Source organism: Acipenser ruthenus, chromosome 16 (assembly GCF_902713425.1).
Source record: "Acipenser ruthenus chromosome 16, fAciRut3.2 maternal haplotype, whole genome shotgun sequence".
Lineage (NCBI taxonomy): Eukaryota > Metazoa > Chordata > Actinopteri > Acipenseriformes > Acipenseridae > Acipenser > Acipenser ruthenus.
Window position 1 is genome coordinate 22,113,186 of NC_081204.1, and position 24,224 is coordinate 22,137,409.

A 24,224-nucleotide genomic window follows, 5' to 3' on the forward strand; every position below is an offset into this window, starting at 1 on the left:
AAAATGTACAAAATGAAATTTACTGGTTGCATAAGTATTCAGCCCCTTAAGTCAGTACTTTGCAGCAATTACTGCTATCAGTCTTTTTGGATAGGTCTCTACTAGCTTTGCACAGTAGGATGGTGCCATTTTAGCCCATTCTTCACAGGAAAATTGCTCCAGTTCTGATAAGTTTGTTGAGGATCATCGATGGACTGCAATCTTCAAGTCTCGCCATGAATTTTCGATTGGATTCAAGTCAGGACTTTGACTGGGCCACTCAAGAACATTAATTTTCTTCTTGTTCAACCACTCCAGTGTGGCTTTGGCTTTGTGCTTCAGGTCATGTGAATTTCCTCCCCAGTTTCAGAGTCTTGGCTGACTCAAACAAGTTTTCCTCAAGGATTCACCTGTACTTTGCACCATCCATTCTCCCCTGTATCCTGACAAGCTTCCCAGTCCCTGCTGAAGAGAACCATCCCCATAAAATGATGCTGCCACCACCATGCTTGACAGTTGAGATGGTGTTGACTGGGTGATGTGCAGTGTTGGGCTTGCGCCAGACGTAATGCTTGGAATTTAGACCGAAAAGTTACATTTTTGTCTCGTCTGACCACAAAACCTTTTTCCACATGTCTGCAGTATCATCTACATGGTTTTTCGCAAACTCCATACATACTTTAAGATGAGGGTATTTGAGTAATGGCTTCTTTCTTGCCACCCGTCCATACAGGCCACGTAGGGACCGGCTTATTGTTGATGTGTGAACACTGAATTCCATCTCAGACATAAAACTTTGCAGATCCCTCAAGGTCATTGTTGGCTTCAGAGTGACATCCCGAACCAGTTTGCTGCTTGTTTGGCTGCTCAGTTTGGGAGGGCGACCTGATCTGGTAGTGTCTGGGTGGTATGATGCATCTTCCACTTCTTAATGATGGATAAATCAGCGCCTTTGAAATTGTCTTGTACCCTTCTCCTGCTCTGTGCCTCTCTACCACTTTATCCCTGACTTGTTTCGAAAAGCTCCTAGGTCTTTATGGTTGCTTTGTTGGATCACTATGTGAGGTGCAGCTTGAAAGTCTTTATATACCTGATATATATATATATATATATATATATATATATATATATATATATTGTATATATATATATATATATATTGTATATATATATATATATATATATATATATATATATATATATATACACACATATATATATTGTATATATATATATATATATATATATTGTATATATATATATATATATATATATATATATTGTAGGGCAGCTGGCTCTTTGAGCTAAAATATATATATATATATATATATATATATATATATATATATATATATATATATATATATATATATATATATATACAGTACTGTGCAAAAATTTTAGGCAGGTGTGAAAAAATGCTGTAAAGTAAGAATGCTTTCAAAAATAGACATGTTAATAGTTTATATTTATCAATTAACAAAATGCAAAGTGAGTGAACAGGAAAAATCTACATCAAATCAATATTTGGTGTGACCACCCTTTGCCTTCAAAACAGAATCAATTCTTCTAGGTACACTTGCACACAGTTTTTGAAGGAACTCGGCAGGTAGGTTGGCCCAAACATCTTGGAGAACTAACCACAGTTCTTCTGTGGATTTAGGCAGCCTCAGTTGCTTCTCTCTCTTCATGTAATCCCAGACAGACTCGATGATGTTGAGATCAGGGCTCTGTGGGGGCCATACCATCACTTCCAGGACTCCTTGTTCTTCTTTATGCTGAAGATAGTTCTTAATGACTTTCGCTGTATGTTTGGGGTCGTTGTCATGCTGCAGAATAAATATGGGGCCAATCAGATGCCTCCCTGATAGTATTGCATGATGGATAAGTATCTGCCTGTACTTCTCAGCATTGAGGAGACCATTAATTCTGACCAAATCCCCAACTCTATTTGCAGAAATGCAGCCCCAAACTTGCAAGGAACCTCCACCATGCTTCACTGTTGCCTGCAGACACTCATTCGTGTACCGCTCTCCAGCCCTTCGGCGAACAAATTGCCTTCTGCTACAGCCAAATATTTCAAATTTTGACTCATCAGTCCAGAGCACCTGCTGCCATTTTTCTGCACCCCAGTTCCTGTGTTTTCGTGCATAGGGCAGCAGTGTGGAGTAGTGGTTAAGGCTCTGGACTCTTGACCGGAGGGTCGTGGGTTCAATCCCAGGTGGGGGACACTGCTGCTGTACCCTTGAGCAAGGTACTTTACCTAGATTGCTCCAGTAAAAACCCAACTGTATAAATGGGTAATTGTATGTAAAAAATAATGTAATTGTATGTAAAAATAATGTGTAAAAAATAATGTAAATGTGTAAAAAATAATGTAATTGTATGTAAAAATAATGTGTAAAAAATAATGTAAATGTGTAAAAAATAATGTAATTGTATGTAAAAATAATGTGATATCTTGTAACAATTGTAAGTTGCCCTGGATAAGGGCGTCTGCTAAGAAAAACATAATAATAATAGTTGAGTCGCTTGGCCTTGTTTCCACGTCGGAGGTATGGCTTTTTGGCCGCAAGTCTTCCATGAAGGCCACTTCTGACCAGACTTCTCCGGACAGTAGATGGGTGTACCAGGGTCCCACTGTTTTCTGCCAATTCTGAGCTGATGGCACTGCTGGATATCTTCCGATTGCGAAGGGAAGTAAGCATGATGTGTCTATTATCTGCTGCAGTAAGTTTCCTTGGCCGACCACTGCGTCTACGGTCCTCAACGTTGCCTGTTTCTTTGTGCTTCTTCAAAAGAGCTTGGACAGCACATCTGGAAACCCCTGTCTGCCTTGAAATTTCTGCCTGGGAGAGACCTTGCTGATGCAGTATAACTACCTTGTGTCTTGTTGCTGTGCTCAGTCTTGCCATGGTGTATGACTTTTGACAGTAAACTGTCTTCAGCAACCTCACCTTGTTAGCTGAGTTTGGCTGTTCCTCATCCAGTTTTATTCCTCCTACACAGCTGTTTCTGTTTCTGTTTCAGTTAATGATTGTGTTTCAACCTACATATTGAATTGATGATCATTAGCACCTGTTTGGTATAATTGTTTAATCATACTCCTGACTATATGCCTACAAAATCCCTGACTTTGTGCAAGTGTACCTAGAAGAATTGATGCTGTTTTGAAGGCAAAGGGTGGTCACACCAAATATGGATTTGATTTAGATTTTTCTTCTGTTCACTCACTTTGCATTTAGTTAATTGATAAATATAATCTATTAACATGTCTATTTTTGAAAGCATTCTTACTTTACAGCATTTTTTCACACCTGCCTAAAACTTTTGCACAGTACTGTACATATGTATGTGTATATATATATATATATATATATATTATATATATATATATATATATATATATATATATATATATATATATACACACACACATACACACATACATATGTATATATACATATGTATATATATATATATATATATATATATATATATATATATACACACATATACATATATGATTGGACGAATAATAAACACAGTAAATAAAAATCATTACATTTGTTTAATGTTGGGTGCCTCGTTCTTAAATAAATAAAAAAATAAAAATAAATCAACACAAATATTTAAAGAAAGAATGGGGACACTACAGTTCACTTTAAGTGGCTTTATTTAACAAAGGGACTTACCAAACTATGTGACAGTGGAAAAGCGTATCTGAAGAGGAGCTCAAAAATGTCTCTCCTGCTGTGTCCTTCTTGTTTCAAGGCAAACCTCAGGTTCCTCATATCCTATCAGAGACACACATTAGAGCCGTGGCTAATCATGTGTAGATTACACACATACACATACGTGAGCACGCACAGACAGACACTCTGCAAGCGCCTGTCCTCAGACTGTACAAATCATTTCGGAAAGACGACATTAGGACATTAAAAATGTCACAAGTTATTGAACTGCTTCTTCCTGCAACTGCTTTCATACCAGTACAATTCAGTTCCTTCCAGAAAACAAGCATTAGTTTCAAAATAGGGCCAAATTGTTTTCATTAAAATTATTCTTGGTGGGATGACTAGGTGACACAGTAGCCCTTCACCTTTGATTCCGACTTCAAGTTTGTTCATTTCAAACTAGTCCTCAGTGTACAGTGGGTCACACCACAAAACCACCACCAAATCAACACAACCGGCATAGAGGGCATGACGATGGAGAAGCCATCACTGCATACACAAGCACTCAAAGCAGATTGTGAACAAGCATTGTGTGAATTCAGAGTGTTTTTAAACAGCTTCTTTTAGAAGACTAAAGCCTTGATAAAGAGATGCAGTGACATTTTACAGACCTTTAAGAGTTCAGACTGACCCATGATTCTAAAGCCCATGTAATCCAGGCAACTTCTCAAGCAGTCAGTAGTGTGGGACATGAGCACTTTTCACTAAGAAGCTCAAATCAAGATAGTTTGAATATTCCCTCATGTTTCATGCGCTTCAGTGTTTTGTATTAAAGTGCCAGGTATTCTTTCTACTCGATCCTAGTGGGCTGGTACGATGAAATTAAAAGAAATGTAATGAATTACTGGCAGTGTCTTCTGATGGCAGCGTGTTGGAGTTGAATTGGCTACGTAGCCATTACCTGGGGAACAGTAACGACCACATACAAACTGCAGTACCTTGCAGGTGATGTCCAACCCGTAGGAATTCTCCCCTCGACTGGAGGCCCCTCCCATCTTCTCAATCCGACTGATGACTCCAAGAGGCACATCTAAGGTCATGGCAGGATCCTGATGTTCGGAGAACAAACCGTCAAAAGGATACATGCTAACAGTATTACAAAGAAGTTCTCCACTACCACTAGTGCCAATAGTTGATTTCATAATCAATATTTCTTCACAGTCTTATCAATACTCAGTTATATTCTGCACACGTACAGTCTTCTACACACACACACGTTGCAGTAATTAATAAAAATTACGGTTTTACCGATTGGTTATAAACATTCTCAATATGTTCAAGTTTAACGGTTAGTATCAGAGAACCCGATTAGCACTAATCTTGGATATCTTTAAAACAACATTATGTAGTCCAGGATTAGCACTAATCAGGGTCTGTGAAACCAGCCATTAACTGTTTAAAGTGTTTAATCCTAAAGTTTAAACATTTAGGAAATTAGGTAACACAAACCAACACTCCTGAGCACCACCACCATCAGTGTAGACATGTACTGTGTTATTTTATATCCAAGATACCTTTTTGTTGCAAGTTATAGACGCTGGTGCTTTCACCAAACCTTCTGGGGATTTCAATATAATATTTCATAATGGCACCTTGAAATTAAAGCTTTTAGGCAATAATACTGTTTTTATTAAGGGTTGGATGTGGCTTGCAGTAAAAATCTAAGTGTGACAATTTACAGTGTCTTGGCAAGTGTTTGTATTTTTTGTGTCCATGTCTAGTCTATCTTTGATTTTGCAGACAGCTAAATAAATAAATCCAATGATACTCCATCTCTGTCACTCATCAGCAAACAAATAATTAATGCAATATCAAAAGTTTTTTCAAATGAAAACTTCAGATCTAAAAAATTGAGCGTTTCAAATGATAGAAAAAAAAATCCCTGCTTCAAAAATCTAAAAGTGCCAAAATGCAGAAATGACATTAAAACACCCTGACAATAACGAGCATGCTTTACAGTAAGTAAATAGGAAACTGGAAACATGTGGGTTAGGGCTAGGGTGTGGGTGTTGCCCCAGTTTCATGTAATGTGTACAGAACACATCAAGCACAAGCAAAGGACTAGGCAACTCCCGACAGTCGCAATGTTGTTTCTCCTGTTCAACGTCACAGTAAATGAAGGCTGTGCCACCTGGCTGTCCACTGTTAAAAGGGCAATGATTACATCTATTACAACAAGTACAGCCTGTGGATAAAAAAAAAAGGAATGCATAACCGAAATCACTATGCGGTAGGGCACATGGACTGTCAGAGTGAAACTTGGAAGTAATTCATCTTTCATGTTTTGCTGCGTTTTAAATCCTTACAAATAGAGTTCATTATCGTGCCCCTACAAAGCCAAGATAAGATGTTGCGTCCTTCGAAATGGAGACTGAAGGTACCTTGAACTCCCACCCTTCCCCATACCAGTACGGAGATGGACACAGACTAGTGTGAACTGTTTTACACTGAGGGCCAATGCAAAAATCAATGTATTCTAATTCTGTCAGACAGGCATCAGTCTAATCCAATATTAATGGAAAGTAGTCTGAAGGTACAGCAGCACAACTACCTGAAGGGATCCTAAACTGTTCAGAAGAACTTGGTTGGTTATAGATCCTTTAAAACGGTAGAAGAGTTAGACCGATTTGAGAGGCCGCACAAGGCGTGATCATGTACCAGGAAGAAATAGGTAGCAATTCATTTCTATAGAGCTTTATTTTAAATACCTGCATGTCTTGAATTTAACAGACAAAAGGACCAAAAGATTTTCAATACAAGAAAAAGGTGGGAAACAGTGAATGTCGCCAGTGCGAATATGAGAAGAAAATGGATTTTAAAATGTTGAATAACTGCTTCAAAATGGTATATTGCATTCCAGAAGGTTGTTCCCTTATAAGTCCATATTGAAATTAGTCTTTTCATATAAACGATGGGGTTGATTGGATCACCCTATACCCTGCTGGGATAGCAGGATTTTGTTTAGGAACCTTTTACAGTTAAACAATCCCCCTGGATTACAGGGGTGACGTGGTTAATGTAATACAGGGTGATTCCCCAGTGCTGTCAAAATATGACTGGGGCTCAATCCCACCAGGGTATAGGGACATCAAATCAACCCCCAAGCCAAGCTGACAAAAGTTCAGCTCATGACTTCACTGATGAATGTCTGTCTGCTGGACTGGAGTAGCTTTGGTCTTGATATTTATAAGCGTGTAGTAAAATAAAAGATCATTACATGATGTTTCTAGCATTTGTACAAAATCGAAGTGTGTGTATGTGTATGTATGGTGGGGTGGGGGTGTTAAGTGCCATGTATAATGACTTTAATCCTCTGTTGGAGCAAACTGTGCTCTGGCTGTATATTTTAAAAACCCAACAAGTGAAAAGATGAGTGTGTGTGAGAGACAGAACTGCTAACAAGGGAGAAAGTCACAATTAATGGGAGTTAAAACGGATTTAAGATAATCGTCATCATCATAATTTTTAGCTGATAACAGATATGAGAATTGCATAATCGTCCAACCCTTTACGGTATGTTGTGTACAGTACAACAATGATAATACAGTACACTGTATGTAATCACCAATACACTAGGAATGGTTTCACCTCCATAAGACCTTGATCCATCAATCTGGCTCCACCGTTCATAGTCTCTTAGCTGGATTACTCATGCATGTTCTAAACAATACCCTTTGTTCACAGTGCACAAACTGAAGAGACACAGGGACCACCAAAGAATTACAAAGAAGAAAGCCAAACGCTTGTAAAACAAGACTAAAAAAAGCCATGAAATGACATTTGGATTACTCCAATGCTAACAGTATCCGAGCAGCATCTAGTACAAAACTGTATTGTATTTTGTAAGGCAACTTGATCTACAAAACAGAACTCCAACCTCTCATTTGGCAAATATGTCACATCTTCAAATGCTTTTTGCACCTCTCCTGCGAGGGATGTATGAAATGACACTCCTTGTGTTTCCCTTGTATAGACTGCATTGTCATGGCAATGAACTTTAAAACCTAAAGAAGAGAAGTACCCTCCTGTTTGGAAGACACATTGCCAAACTCAGAGCTGCCAGCTCATGAGATGAAAGTGTTCTTGAGGTGAGACCAGAATGATCTCACCTACTATTAAAACGGAGTTAGTTTAACACTGTCTCATCTGTGTAAAAACAAGGTTACAGTATTATCTTGCTGCAAGGAAGACAAACAATCTATACTGAAACGACATCCAACTTTGGTGGACCTGTATTTTCTCACAAATGAACGGATAAACAAAGTTTGAAAAAGTTTTTTTTGTTTTGTTTTTTGCTTTTTTAAACAAATGAGTTTGTAAAATTAGAGCAATCACCATGACCGCCAGGGACATTCTTTCCTAAAAACAGTTTGAACCAAAATATTTTGTGCATGTAAAAAAAAGAAAATGAAGCGAGCACGTCCAATTGTTGTGATATTTAGGTGAAGAAATTGGATACGAGACTAATTAAGTTTCATTTTCCAGCACAGCATTCACTTCTTCTTCCCAGACTATACTTTTAACAGTTGCTGCATCTTTTTTCAGCTACATGATACCAAATAGATCAATGGACAAAATGAGCTAGGTGTTTACAGTACGACTGGTGAAAGGGAAATTAATTACATTATAAAACTGACAAATTGCCAAACTTTTTTAGTCCTTATGTATCACTCTGAGTTGCTAGTTTTGTAACATAACACTGAAGGACACTTGTCTACTTGACTTTATTTTTATCTTTAGCTTTGTAACAAAAAATTGTGCAAAACAGCATTAAGTAAAGAAGTGGTTTGATAAATCTGGCCACAGTTTAAGAGTTCTGAGCATCTAACAGGACAGTGAGCTGCAGCAGTCACTCGAAATGCTTCAGGCTCCAGCCATGAATACTGGGCACATCAATGGAATGCTAGAAAATTACAGCCAAAGTAACCAGATCCTACAAATAAAGAATCCAAGTGTTTCTGAAACAGCACACCAGCATTTAAACAGGGGACCTTGCTTGAGAAAACAGCTCTAGCTGTTCTTACTTTTCAGGGTAAAAGAGAAATGTCTGAATGATTAATATATTAGTACACTGAAGTGTTTACTGCTGGTGTGCTGTGTGACACCGTCTAATGTGCAAGGCGATTAATTTTTTTTTTCACAAGACATTTATTATTTCTATTTTTTAATAGATTAAACGAGGGAGAACTTGGCTGGAAACAGTTCACATCAAAATCCAATCCTATTTACATCAGATATTTTTCACAGTAACATTTTACTCACTTAAAACAATAAAATAATCTTCTGTAAACTATCTCCAAAGGTCCCCTGAGTAACTTACCACTTCAAAACTCTTGAAGAAAAGCCTATAATTTGTAATGGACACTTTCCCTTTGACAGCACCATTAAATGGACAAATATAGATAATGTCTTTATCTGTGAAGAAATCAGAAAAACAAGAAGTCAGAATGTGTTGAAGAGGGGACAATCTGTAGCCCCAAATGCATGCTAAAAACACACAAATCGGCAGAGTCCCAGTCTGGACAGCCCGCCGTGCATGAACACACTGGAGTGGGTCAGTGAATGTACTGGAAAGACCAGGCACAGTAAGCTGTTGTAGACAACATGTTTCTCACATAGTTTCAACAACACCCAAGTGGGTAGTCTCTTGTTAACTCAGTAATAAATTAGTGAACCTGAACTCTACACTCAATATACAGGTTGCACACAAAAGTAACATGAGGACTACAGAGAGAATCACATTTGGTAGTAGATGTGCCACACAATTTTTTCCACTTTGTCACAACCTCCACTGCAGCCCATAGGGGGCGCTGATGGAAAAACAGCCCCTGCTATGGTCTGCATCAATGCAGACCACATCATGTGGAAACTCTACTATCAATTTTCAGTGCTTTGTGACCTTTTCTCCACCACTGAGTGTTAGTCCCCAAGTCTTTATAATCAGTCTGTAGGCAGGGAGATATTTTGGGAGACTGGAGAAAGATGCTCATGGCTCTCTACTGCCCTGTATACTTAGTGTAATACCTCACAGCACAGTGTGCCTCTGTTAACACCATGCTGGGGGTATTGCTTAAGCTCTGGCATAGAGCAGAGAAGGGGCTCACTACTGAATCAACAACACTAATTCACTAGTCCTGCATACAAGACCTGACCCAGGCCCAGCCTTGCTTAACTCAAGATCAGCCTCCAAACTGGGTTAGTGTGGCATTCATAGATCTTCCAACTATAGAATAATTTAGAGTTCTTAACTGAGAGTTGGGCATGTTATTGAAGAAAAGTAACTGATTACTCGCTACTCATTTCTTCAGAAAAATATAATGTCCTTACTTATTACTTAATAAAAAAAAATTAGCGTGTTATATTACTCATTTTATTTATTTCTCTTGTCTTGTCCTGCAAAACAGTTGCTTATACTATTGATTATTTTATAACTGCAGTATGGGTCTGGTAATTAATTTATTAAATGTATCAAACAAGTTTTTATAATTTATAGTATAAATACATTTAATTTTTGGCATACAAAAAACAATGTCCTGACAGTTTTGCATTATGAAAAGAATCATACAAACATTCAAATTTAATAAAACCAAGAATAGCAAATCAACAATAATAACAAAAAATGTCTACAGAAAAACAAACAATATGGTGATAAAGCAGTACATGTAAAACTTATGGGGTGATGCAATAAATGTGGCCAGCCCTGTGTAAGCAAGCAAATAAACAAAGAACTAAAAGTGGTGCGTACAGTCAAGTGAGCCTCCTCTCGATCGCCCTACACACTTCAGAACACACAGTGGCAGATGAGTTTCCTGTGTTTTTAAAGTGTATCATCAAAAAATGACAAGGCTCACAAAGACTCTGACACTATAACATGAGTAAAAAAATATGAAAACCACACATGCATGATGACAAGCAGTAAAGAACTGAAAAACAGAAATCAGATCCACTCCTAGCTAATGCATTCCCAGTGGGAGATAATAAGCTCATGTTCTTTCAGTGCTAAAAATATTGCTGAAAAATGCACCACATAGGATTTATTTTATGAGGCTCCTTCCCTTACCATTTCTTCAAAGGTTCAGTGATTGGTTTTAAGGTGTTTTGAGTAGAATAAAGGTCTTGTTTGTTTTGCAACACCACACCATTTCACTCTGGGGTGCAATTTGCACAATGTTTGGGGAAAAAACACCTCAGCTAGGAGTATCAACGCTTTAAAAAGCATAACAACTTGCTTCTAATCCAGGTGAAGCTTAGTACTATTAACATTATTAGTAGTAGTATTATTATATCCTTCTTGCCACAACACTAAGTTCACCAAGTTCACTGCCTGTGTGAACTACTTTCATCATAAACAACCTGGCAGACATTTTGAAACTCCCTGAACTGTAAGGTCAGCATTAGCAGTAGAGAAGTGGCATTACATCATTCAGGCTACCACAGTACTCTACTTTGACCAAACTGACCAAATACTGGTACAGCAGCTGCTTTCACATATCATTACTTAACTGCAGTCGAACTACAGTAAAAACTGGTGATGTGTGCATCTTACCCGCAGTCATACCTGTGCTACCATCCAATCCCTGAACTAAAAGTTTCTCTCTGCTGTCAGCGTCCCACATCAATTAGTTGTTAAGGGAATGCTGGATGCTCTATATAAAGGGGTGTCCAATCACAGTCCTGGAGGGGCATTCCACTCCAGGTTTTTCAGGTGAAATTATATAATCAACTACTTCAGGGTCTGGATGAGGATTTACTTGGTTCAATTAAACAATTTAGAACAGGGTTGGAACAAAGACCAGGCGTGGAAGGGCCACCTTTAGCTACCCCTGATATAAAGGTTGCCCCATAGAAAGTCTGGCATCATAGATATCATTATTAATATTGGCTGTCCCTCTTTCTTTGAGGTGTGAATATTATTTCGTAAGTCAAAGTGAAAATGTCTGGAAAAAAAAATAAAAGCAAACGGTTGTAATGAGTCACAGTGCTTACCTGTGATTCTTTCTTCCCCTGGTAACTGTGGCACGTCCGCTAGCGGTTCCATTCTGAGACTTTCTCTTGATGCCTGAAGAGCAGCCAGGAACGCAAGCACACCGTGGTGGAATGTTACAGAGCTGGATAAACTGGTTGTTCACAAATTGCAGGATTATCCAGGATTATCATTCAGACTATTTTCAATATAAGGATCTTCAAGTTCAGCGTGTTCATAACGATAATAATACAAACTTTGTTTTCCTTTTGTAATCCTCCCCACCTTGCAAAGACCAGCCCTTGATAGCTGTGTTTCAGCAGCTCTGCCCAGGTCACTGGAACACTCCCTCTGTGGCTGCTAAGAAGGCCAACACCCTTTCAAGCTTTCAAAACCCAGGTTTTGCTCTGTAACTTCTGCAGTAAATATGGCTTCATACAATGGTACAGCATTGTTTAAAATAATACTTTATATAATTTACATTTTCCAAACACTTAATTTCTTACCTCTTTAAAAGTGCATAGAAATAACAAAATGGTGATAAATCTTACATATGTATTACCATCATTGTGCTGCTGTATATACCATACAAGTTAAATTGCATGTTTCTGTCGTTTCCTGTTGGAGACCCAGCGTTTCTGACAAACAGCCAACATCATCATACTACACTACTGCTAATCACAGGAAATTGCGAATAGACACTAAACAGAAGCATTTAAAACTGCAGGATACTGCACTTCACTCATACTGTATTAACTGTATTGATTGTGGGGTAGTGTCAGTTATTCGTACTGATGCTGGGAGCGCTGTTCAGCTTGCTTCAGTTCAGAGAGCAATTGGCTTTAAGGTCGCCTGTCCATAAGGGTTGCAGTGGAGAGGTGACATACAAAATTTCAAATTGAAAAACAGGGATAAAACAACTGCTTAAAAATGTGGTTAAAAAAAACAAAAAACTGTTAAGTTTATATAAAGAAAGAACACCACAGGGTCTGGGCCTCACCATCAGGAGGAAACATGTGCAGTAAAAATACAAGCCTGCAGAACCACAAGTGCACTAAAATTTTATATATATATATATATATATATATTATATACACATACAGTATATATATATTTTAAGTTTTCATACTCACATTCTTACTGCTGTTGTTTTCCAAGTTGTTGGAATTATATGTCGGTGTTGAAGCTGAAGCCATTGTTTGAGTTTTAAGATGGAACTGAAAATGTCAAAAAGAAAAGAGTAATTATAACAGCTGATTAAAATGCAAGAGTAAGATAAAACATTTTTTATCTGTCCAGTTTTTTTTTTTAAATGAACTCTTTCAGCTGTTTTTGACGTCCAATCTGTTTTCGGTAAAAACAAAATAAAAGTTTAAAACTGAAAAAACAGATGGAGCGTGTGCAGACAATCACACAGGATACCACTATTACACACGTTATTCTGTTTTTTGAACTGCAAATAAACTCAATAGAGTGTGATTGCATCACTCATACGAATTTATTGTTCACCTAGACAATGTAGAAAGAATAAAATAATGAACTGCATCTCATGATGGTTTTCGAAATTGAAATTATTTAATCAACAAGCTGGCTTTAAAGTGACTGTGATGTTTGGCAGCATTTTAAAATAGTTTCGGATGAGGAAACACGTCTATTTTAAAATATCATCTAGATCTCTGTCAGCAAAAACACTAAAGCTAGAACTCAGACAGCCTTCAGCCCATTACTATAATACACATGACTAACACTATAGACATGCAGCCTTCAGCCCATTACTATAATACACATGACTAACGCAATAGATAAGGCCCTTGCACTTGAATTCAATCAATATGTAAATAGAATGCACAACAATGTAATCAGACAAACAAAAACTAGGTTCAATACATGCAGAGTAAATGAAGCTACCTTAATAAAGATCTTATTTAAAGCAGCTTCCAGATATTTACACTAACTCCCCAAGCAGTAGGCTACAATGCCCATTTGAATCCAGTTTCACAATGGTTCAGGAATACAGAATTTGCTGTTTTTGGCAGTCTAGCATTATTCTAAAATGTTTATTAAGTCCAAATTATGTCTAAAACAGAGCAATTGAACATGCTAACAATAATTATTATTAATATTATTATTATTATTTTTTAAATTCAAAATTCCAGCTTCAGCTTTTCACTTCTTATCATTTAACAAAGGTTTTGATTAGGGTACCCAGGCTGATTGTTTGCATATGCCTGTTAGTACTCGCTCCAGCACCTTTCATCAACAAACATAAAAAGAAAACAGCCCTAGTCATTTGAATACCCAGACTAACTATGAAGCTGCAGTTACCCCTACTGAGGGCTTTCAGAATCAATCAGGTACAGTCAGCCTTGTCATAACATTATTTATGTTACTTATTGTATATTCATTATTTATGCCACTGGCTTAGTGTTGAGACTGCCAACGCTTTCTCATTGTAAAAAAAAAAAAAAAGTCAGTTTCGGGGGCTCCCGAGTGGCGCATCCGGTAAAGGCACTCCGCCCGGAGTGCAGGATGTGCCCTATAGCTTGGAGATCGCTGGTTCGAATCCAATCGACCCCTGTGGCTGGCCGGGCACCTGCAGGCTGGCCTGTACGCAATTCAGAATTGCGTGGTCTTCCAACACTGTCAGTTCTGAATACGGCACCACGGCAGGCTTGCAGAGCGAAAAAAAGTGGCCGGCTGACGGCACTCGTTTTGGAGGACGTGAGTGCTCGTCTTCATCTCTCCCAAGTTAGTTCGGGGGTTGCAGCAGTGAGCCAGGTTGAATAATAATTGGACATTCCAAATTGGGGAGAAAATTGGAAAATTAATACAAATAATAATAATAAAAAAGTCTGTTTCAGTTTTATCTTTTGTCAGTATAGTTCGGTTTGGAATTATGACAATTTCAGTTTGGGAAAATCATAACCGTTGCATCAGATCATTGTAGCAAAAAAACATATAGACAGCACTTTAAATGAGGAAAGGGTTTTATGAATGAATGGTACAGCATGTAACAAAAAATGAGTATTTGAGAAAGACCTGGTTCAAGCAATGTGGTTGTGTGTTTTACTGAGAGAATCATAGAATACAGCTGTGTACCACCTGTGAAGTAGTGCACTGCCTCTATACCTAAGAAACAGTCGTTACAGCAACCATATTAGGTAAGAGGCCAATGTCAAGGTCAATTTTACCAACACATTTAAGCATACAGTGTTCATGTAATGATAAGAATATGAAGTCACTACCTGAAATAGTGTCAGATATTTAACACAGGGGCAGTGGCAACTTTGTAAATTTATTGACCATAATATACAGTAGCACCTTCGAGCTACTATACTGTTGGTATAAAAATATAACTAAAACAAACACATAGGCCTGTATAGGACCTTTCATCACAAGTGATCTAAAAACGCGTCATAATAAAACCATGATGGGATCAAAATGTTTTAAAATGAAAAAAATACCACCTGGAAGACCAGACTGTAACCATAAACCTGTCCCCCTGCCACACTCCCGCGGCTGATTAAATAGCAGGATACTTTGATTTTTTTGTCCCCAAATTAAATTGGTGAGGATAACAGGACCTTTTGCTTGCAGGTGGACTGTTTTTTTTATTCCATGATCCTTCAGATGACAGATCTACAGAGTTACAGTAAAATTTCCCCTTGGCTTTTTATCCCTTTGTAATAAATGGTCTATCTGCTTTGTAAACAGACCCTGTGCCGGGCACTGCACAGAACATTACAGTAAGCTTCACAGTGGAAAAGGCAAAGCTGCTTTAATTTGTTCCATATGCGATTTAAAAAAGTGAAGAACCCTTTCTGTCTTAGCAAACTCAGGGCAAAACAGTTAAAGGCAGCACAGTACTGTTTGGTTGATCAAGGGGTATAGGTGATAGATTAAGTGCACACAGACTCTACTGTAAATTCTTTACATATATCAGAAGGTCAGATACAGCACCGTACACATCCCTGGCTCAAAGTACCTGCACTGACACCTTATGCATAGATTTAAGACTTGCATTCGTCCCTCTGAATGAGTTCAACCCATAATTCACCCAGGTGCATACGTTTACACTGCAGTAGGTGCAATTTCCTCACTGATCACCACAAGCAGACAGGGTACAAAGAAGGCAGCAGTAGCATCAATGGAATTTCTCAGCAATCAGCTTTATCTTGTTTGTAAAATGAAAACCTTCAAGCCATGTCAGATTTGGAACCTTTCTGTTTCTAAGGCATGAGACACTATGGCATTGCTGCAAACAGTCTAATTCACAATCCTTGTCAGATAGACCATCGAGCTTCAGATCTTTATCAGCATCATAAAAAAGCAGTTCACCTTACCTACAGTACATGCGCATTTTACAAAAGAACAACTTGACTGAACTGCATCACAAGCCAGACTGCTCTACATATAGGCCTATGGTATGTATAGTAATACGGACTGTGACAGAGAGCATGTATGAATCCTAGTCAACAATCTCCCTCCTGACCTGTGAGGGCGCTGTATAACAGGAACAGTGTGCCCTGGACTGGATGGTTCCACAGTTCATTCCTTGGTCAGTTGGAAGGGGGAGGAGCCACAATACCAGAAGTCATCGCCTTAATGCGGTAGGCGATGTGTCAGTCACGGATTGGATGATATGCGATTGGACTCGCCACCGAAGGAGGCGTGACTAAGGGTATTCCAGGGGATGTGGCCAAGCAATCTGTTCTTTTGTTATGGTTACGGACGGACCTGAAAAAGGAGTACAGAGATAAGATAACTGTGAGTGCTGTATTTTGTTTGTGTTTATAACTGTTTATTTGTAATTATTAGACGGCTAAACACCCAGGAGCTGTCACTGTCAAGCCAGCATTAAAACCCGGATTACAACTACTGCACCTCCTGCAGGGGAAGAAATCAGTTTATTAATTTCTAAAATACGATAAGCTACTGTAGGCTAAACACAGTATTTTAATGTGGTGGCAGATTTGTAGGTTATTAATACAAGCACATTCATAGCCATCATTCTGTATGTGTGAGGTACAGTGTGTGTTTCTTTACTAGGCAGAAAAGGTGACGTTCCAGGCTATAAATACATTATGTGACCTTAACTAACACTGCACATTAACAGATTTGAATGAATTTCTCCAGTCTGGCTGAGTGGTTTAACCCTGTCTAGCTCTGAAGCCTGTTATTAAAGCAAGACGAACTGTAAAGCAGGTGCTTATCCTTTTTAATTGTTTCCAGGCAACACACCCGTTTGCAAGTGGCTGAGGGATGCTAAAGCTTGATCAGTTATCAGATCAGTAGGACCTCTTTTATATAGTGGAGCAGTGTGTTGGATATATCCTCTGAACTCGCAGGTTTAATGGATCTCCTTTCTTCAGCAGGGCTCAAAACACTATTTCTACAACCAGTCAGGAGTTTCTTTATTTCTTCCTACTATACATGTTCAACACCGATAAATAAAGAAAATACACAGGTTTAGTTTCGAAATGACCCTTGTTTGCAACATTTATGCCATTAATTTTAGTGTTGTTTTTCATTTTTAGTTAAACTGCTAATAGAAACTCTATTCCGTTTTTGAAAATTTCAAAATAATTGGTTCAAGTCAATTTAAGTACAATGTCAAAATATAGATATCATACTACTACTGTACAGTCCAGTAGTAACAGTGTAAATCACTGACAAGTGGTACTTCAATGGATTTAAAAAGTAATAATTAACAGTGCACTGGTAAGTAAAATCAAGTTATACATCCTACAGCACCTGATTAACTTATTTTATTTTGGCTTATCGAGTACCCAAACACTTCAAGAACATATCTTTGTGTTACTGAACATTTATTTCCAAAACCGACAGTACAGTTCCAGCTGCACTGGCTTTTACAAATTCGCTGTAACAATGCCACTTGCATCAATTAAAAACACAAAAAATAAATACATTTATTTTGTTAAATCAGAACCATAACAACACACATAGTTTTCAAGTGTACCACTGCATTGCACTGACATGAAGAACTAGTTACAGTCTGTATTAAAGTCATTCAAAGTACTCCATTCAAACACAAAATGTTTTCTACATCGGGCCATAAACCCTTTCCTCCTATCAGCTCGTTTTTCTTTCGCCATATTTTTAAATGTGTCTTTGTTTCGTCTCCAGTCACGCACTGTTTTGTCATTAATTCCAAACTCTTAAGCAAAGCGATCATCACCATGCTTTTCAGCAATGTCAACAACGCGCAATTTCAAATCTGTTGTGTAGCTTTTTCGTTTTTTTTTGTCTGACTGTCCTACTTTATCCTGTCTCAAAGACACCTGCATTATAATATTTCATTGCAGTTACAACAAACACAAGACTTCATAAGTTCACTCAGCTTTCTGACCAACAGCTGTTTCCTACGGATCCCAGGGGCGGGTTCAGTCTGCATGTTGACAAATCAATCGCTCGGGATGGGGGGTGGGAATAAGGAAATTCATAGAGATGGACAGCTATTGTGTTAACAGTGAAGCAGTACAGCTGTGACGTGTTCATATTCCAAAGACTGGTAACTTTAACCACTATATTTTTTCTCCACGTACATACGTCTGGGTCAATAGTTCAGTCAAAAGTCCGAAAGCTTGCGCTTATCATTCAAAATGACTAATGGTATTAAGATAACTAATTAAAACTTTTAATTAAAACAGTGGTTTCGTGTTTCTACCTAGCAACACGACCTGAATGCCGTAGATCCCGAAAAAAAATAATCGGGTTGTCGAGAGTTAAGTTTGTTGAGCCATGACCGTGGCTGTAGTAATCCCATTGGTATATTATTGTTTGTGGCACTGTGTGGTGTGGTACAGCCTGCCCCTGTGCGGATTGGGTTTATTTTGGGGTTGTGTTATATTATTATTATGTAAATGTACTGTTTTATGGTTTATACACGGTTTTATTGTTTTACAGCATGGATGTGGTTAAAATGCCCCATTCAGCTAAAATCGTGAGAATGCGTGGTCGGCAGTGAGTGATTACTGACAAACTGGCTGTCGACCACGCGTATGAGAAAGCCCGGGCAGAATGTGGTCGAGGGAGAAACTAGGTAGTTGATAGCCAGTTAATCCCTCAACCACAATATAAAAACCAGCAGCTTTTGCTGATCAAGGGCTGGATGTTCAGAGGTGGAACGTGAGTGAAAGAGAACTAAAAAGATAAGAATAACAATTGATACTTGTGCTGGCTTTACACCAGCACGATACCTGTTTGTTTTGTCACTGTTTTGTTTCAATATTTATTTTATAATAAACACACACACCAGCACTTCACCCACAGTATTGTTGTCATTCTCTTCCTGGTCTGAGTCACCCACAAGCCATCCGGGTGACATACTGGTACAATAGTTCAACAGACACACCGGCGCATACGTAGCACCCGTGTATTAGTCGCTTTCCCCTTTTTAGGGCCCCCAAAACATGCCTCGACATACAACGTTTTCTACGGTAAACCAGGGGAGTTCTGATACCCAGGGCTGGTTGCTGTGGTAGTGCAAGTTTCAAGCCCTGTTTTATCCTAAAGTTTTATTGTTACTCGTCATTTTAGAAAAAAAGCTAGCCTGAGTGTTGTTCTCCTCCACTGATGGCAGTATTTGAATGGCATTCTTTTGAAAATATTCATGATGCACTTTTATGGCTGTAATTTTATTTCAGGGATATAAATCAAAAAAGCACAAAAGACTCGCTCAGGTAACCCAACATGGAGTCGTGTCTCTCCAAAATGGCAAAACACAGCACGAAAGCTTTTTAAGGTAAGGTGAAATTATTATAATTGAAAAATAATGCATACACAAGGCTATGAAGGTTAAACTATGACAACGGATCTTTAATGTTTCACAGTAAAACAGTCAAACGAGAACCATTTAAACATTCATATGGAATCAATCCTGGCACACTTCAAATTCAAACCCACTGCAGATGCTAACTTACTCCCACTCAGACCCCTGGCACACAAAACACCTTAGTATCACTGAACAGATAATGGTTGTCTTCAAAAACTGTATGCAAAACATTTTAATGAGCAAGCTGTCTCACAAATGCAGAGATACAGTGCCCCTAATATCTAATTGCACACCATACATTAGGTTTTCTTTAGACTGTCCAGTATAGGGTAAAACTTCAAGTCAATTGTGATCTTCAGAGATGAGAAAGTGATGACGATTTTCATTCTAAAAGGAGCAATGTACAGTAATTGCTACTACACCTGCTCCATTCTGTTATTTACAACATCCAGCAAGTAATTACTGGAAGAAGCAACTTGATCTAATTTGGGAATACTATAGCAAACTGTACAGGATGCAAATTCGTACAAAATCCTGAAAATGCTACGTTGCGGAGCAGCAAAATCATGAGCCCACTGTACTTACGAAAGTGGTTGAAAAATAGTATGATCATTTCCAAATGCAAAAATCAGTCCACATAATCTTGTAACAAAAAAGCAGAAATCAAAGAATAGAAGGCAGGGTGAAAAGAGCAGCAAGAACCACAATGAAAATAACTGATTCACTGTGCAGAATTACAGCACCACGTATGAGGTCTGCAAGTCAGGAGACACTGGCGATCCGCCCTCGCTCAGTGCTTCACTCTACAGTACATCTAAATGGAAGCCTACTTATTTTAAAACAAAGTCCTTTCAACTAATGTATTTTTGACATTGTATCTTTACTGTGTGCCCTGAAAAAACAGACAAGGGTTGGAACAGGCCAAAATGAAATAATCAGATATGCGTCATACTCGTTTAACCGCCACTGAAGAAGTCACAATTTTATAGGGTCAGATATGTGACTGTATTGTAATTTTGTTACGGCTTGCTCATTAAAAAAAAATACAAGTTTTATTGATAAAGGAGGTACAATTGTCCACTGTATTGTAGGGAGACCACAACATTTACCTGTAGTGACCAGGAAGGCAAGGGACTTATAAAGGGCAACAAAATCAGCGTTTTTACACATTGCATCAACATAGTTATACTGGAAAATAATATAACTATTTCAGATTAATGAAGTTAACATGCAAATACAGTACACAGTATAAATAATGGTAGTAGAAATAGACAAAGACAAGCTTACCATGAAACATTTTCTTTCTCCCTCTGCATAGCAGTTTGATCCATTCCTGGTTTTACTCTGAGTTTAATAAGACACACCTGAGCTTGTTAAAGTACCTACTGTATACACTATGATTACTCAGGGTCATTTTAAAACCTGGAATGAGGATACTGCTATGCAATAGGAGTCTTATTTATTTCTCTACATCTGTAATACATTTCTTTTCCCCAAAACAGCACAGGACAATTCTTGAAACCTCAAAGCGTACTGTATCTGAAAGTTTATGACTGCTGTACCCAGATAAGATAACCTGCAACTCCTTTACACAAGATTTCCTGAAGCCAGACAAATAGAAATGGCTTGAGCACAGCTGAATACTGGAAGGCATGCAACTGGGCTAGCAACCAGTTTGGACTCCATTAACGTTAGAGTAAAGCCACTGCTAATTGGTCACTCGTGGTCAAGTGGACCACGTTCTAGATGTTCCCTGCATTTGTGGCTGCTGATGCAAAAAACAGACGTGATGGAGAAAAGGGTTGCAGGTTAGGTGTCGAGTGCATACAAAAGAGCTGTGTGAATGGTCATAATGCATTTGAAGTTTGTAAAAATGCCAATTCTGATTACTTTTTGCTTTGTCTTTCTCCATGTGGGGTATGACCCAGACAAATACATTAGTGTCATTTTAAAGTCTGTTTCAATGGCTTCCCACCAAAAACAAATGAGTAACCGGAATAACCCCACACAGTAACTACATTAAACACTGCCAAGGAATATTTACTGTGCCACTCTGCAGATGAGTATGGTAAATTATGAATGGAAGAGCAATGCAGATTGTCAAGTTTAAACCGTTCTGAGAAGCCCTCTGTAGAACAGTAATCAGGTGCTTGGGAATGTCCTGTACTGTATGCCCATGACAAGGGCCAATGGCACTAATTAGGCAGAGACCAACAGTGGCAATTAGTGTGGAATCCACTACACATGTGAGGAAAAACGCAGCACGTGTGACAGGCTACTATACCTTAGCGCTTGTTTCTTTCTGTGGTTCAAGTAAGGGCTCAGGTTTTTATTTAATCATTTCTTTGTCTCTTGTATTGTATATTACCCAGTTCTAAAACAATCACTACAGCTGCACACTGTTTAAACTCTTAGAGGCTGTCCATCTGCAAGTACGGTAGCACAATAAAGCACACATACTGTAACCCATACTGTATTTCTTATGCTTTAATAATTACAATGTGTTGTACATGTACATATTGAGCACTGTGCATGGAAAATAAATCTTATTCATTAACACAATTTTAATCTATTTAATGATATGCTTAGTGCTTATTTTGTCAGGGTACTGGTGAACTCCTGACACTCTGCTTTGTGTCCCTATTGCAGTCCCTCTGAAGTTCTATTAAAAGGGTCTGACTGTACTACTGTATACATTATAACAGTACTCCTGTTCTGTGCAGCCAGCCTTGTGAAACACAAGCTTGGCCATTCATACAGCACCACAAAGCCACAGAGATCTTTAAATTACAGTACCAGTACAACTATTATTGGAACAAGCATGAGGCTCCAAAAACAGTCAGAGCGAATGTCACCAGTGTGTGCTGCACCCTTCATCCTAAAATGCAGCCTTCTGCTTGATATTTCCTTTTATACTGAGAAGTGATATGAAATGTTTCTGTTACATACTGTAGCAATCAATACAACTGGAGTTGAGACCAACCAGAGAGCAAACACGGAAATTACATCAGCCTGGTCAAATAAGAGGGGCACTATTTATAACTCTGACAGCTCGAGCTGGGTCACAGAGCACTGCTTACAGACGCATCACCTGCTGGTTTAAAAAGGACCTCTTCGCTTTCTGAGCTTACCTTGGCTCAGATTCAAACTTTGTTGAGTCAAAAGTTGATTTCATTTTGCCAAATATTTAATTAGCAGCACGTGAAAACACTGCCAGTCTCTTGCTTGTTAGCGGGACTTCCTCGTCACATCATCAAATTAGTTTTTCTAGCAACACCTTTTCCCTGCCTAGCATGCAATCCTATTAACTAAGTGAAAAATAATGTTGATTTTTCTTGGAAAAGACACTTTGCTTTGAAGTTAACTGTCCAACAACAACCACCACCACCACCATATCTAAAAACCAAGCAGAAAACAAAAATGATCTGAAACAACATTAAAATTAAGCAAATCTATTAAACTTAAATTTAGCCAACAACGAGTTACTGTACACATTGCACTTCAGAAAGGCTGTGACCAACACATCGTATTGATGAAAGCTTGAACTAAAATACTTTTTATTGTACGACTGTCTGTATGCAGTCACACAGAAGTTAAATATTGGAACATTAACAAGTTTACATTCTCGCGTGGGTTTGCTTTTTGGGGAACTGATTTTTTTTTATAGATATATATAAGTACTAATATTTACAGACAGTAAAAAGGCTATGTGATGTGATTTTTTATAAAAATACAAAATAATAAATAGGCTTCAGTGAGTTACAGGAAAATAACTCCATCTAGGGTTTCTGTGACGTTATAAATTACGAGACCGAAAGACAAGTAAGTCACAGAAACCCGAGATGGAATTGTTTTCCTAACTCACTGAAGAGGTCCATCTATTATTTTTTATAATACATGGATACCCTTGCAATGCTAATATTAAAGAAGACAAGGTTCAGCAGTACAGTTGGGTTTTTTTAAACGTAGTGTTTCGGTGCTGTACAGACATTCTGTGTCGTTATCCATTAGTGCGTCAGCATTATTTGGTTGACTGTCTTTACCTTGTTTTAATTTCCTGTTCCTAGATAAGAATGTACCAGCTTTACATCATTTTTTTTTTTTTTTTTTTTTTTTAACATATTCTCATTTTGTTGATCATTAACGAACATTTCTGTATTGTGGGTGTTGTCGAGTGATTGAAAACAAGACATTTTGTGTTTTAATTGAAAGTGATGGTCTCGAGGAGTCGAATGGGTCAAAGTTCAAGTATAATTTCCTCTAGAGAAATTATCACTTTGAAGTCACTACCGTGGTATATGGTCTTTTTTTCAAATGGCTCAATATTAAACTTTATTAACAGACATATTAAGTGAAAGATGAGGCACCTGTAGAGCACATAATGCCACTGTTCCACAAGCACTGTCGGGTCATTTCTGTTCATATTTAAAACACATGTTAAGAAAACCACTCAGGCATTAGAATTATTCAGGATGTAGAGCACATTTATTGACACTGGAAGTTTTTTTTTTTTTTTATGATCATTGCTAGCACCAAAGCACAGCGATTTTTGAAAGAAGTTCAAATACCACTGAAAATTCAAACTTTAATTTAAGCAAGTAACTCAGCATTTACTTTTATATTAAGCTTCCCATTGTAGACACAGACCAAAATCAAAAGATGGAACTACACTAATATATATATATACAGCAACGCGGGACGAGATTAACAACTGTTTGTTTGTCAAACGTTAATATTATCATGCAACGAC

The 24,224-nt window shown here is 38.0% G+C and overlaps 1 protein-coding gene across 5 annotated transcripts in view; it reads right to left on the reverse strand.

The window, feature by feature from the left end:
- LOC117412420 (myotubularin) overlaps positions 1-24,224 on the reverse strand; it is a 41,465-nt gene that overhangs the window by 16,936 nt on the left and 305 nt on the right. For 3 of the 5 annotated variants that reach the window (XR_009307487.1, XM_034020834.3, XM_058989059.1), the window contains exons 2-7: positions 16,172-16,416; positions 12,813-12,896; positions 11,703-11,775; positions 9,037-9,131; positions 4,655-4,765; positions 3,675-3,776 (exon numbers count right to left, since the gene is read on the reverse strand). Coding sequence is in view for 4 of the 5 variants with exons in the window: in XM_034020834.3 (XP_033876725.3) it covers positions 3,675-3,776; positions 4,655-4,765; positions 9,037-9,131; positions 11,703-11,775; positions 12,813-12,896; positions 16,172-16,231 (525 nt within the window). In the remaining variant the exon portion in view is untranslated. Of the gene's footprint in view, positions 1-3,674; positions 3,777-4,654; positions 4,766-9,036; positions 9,132-11,702; positions 11,776-12,812; positions 12,897-16,171; positions 16,417-24,224 lie in introns of those variants that run through there. The other 2 variants (XM_034020835.3, XM_034020837.3) reach the window with 2 other exon arrangements.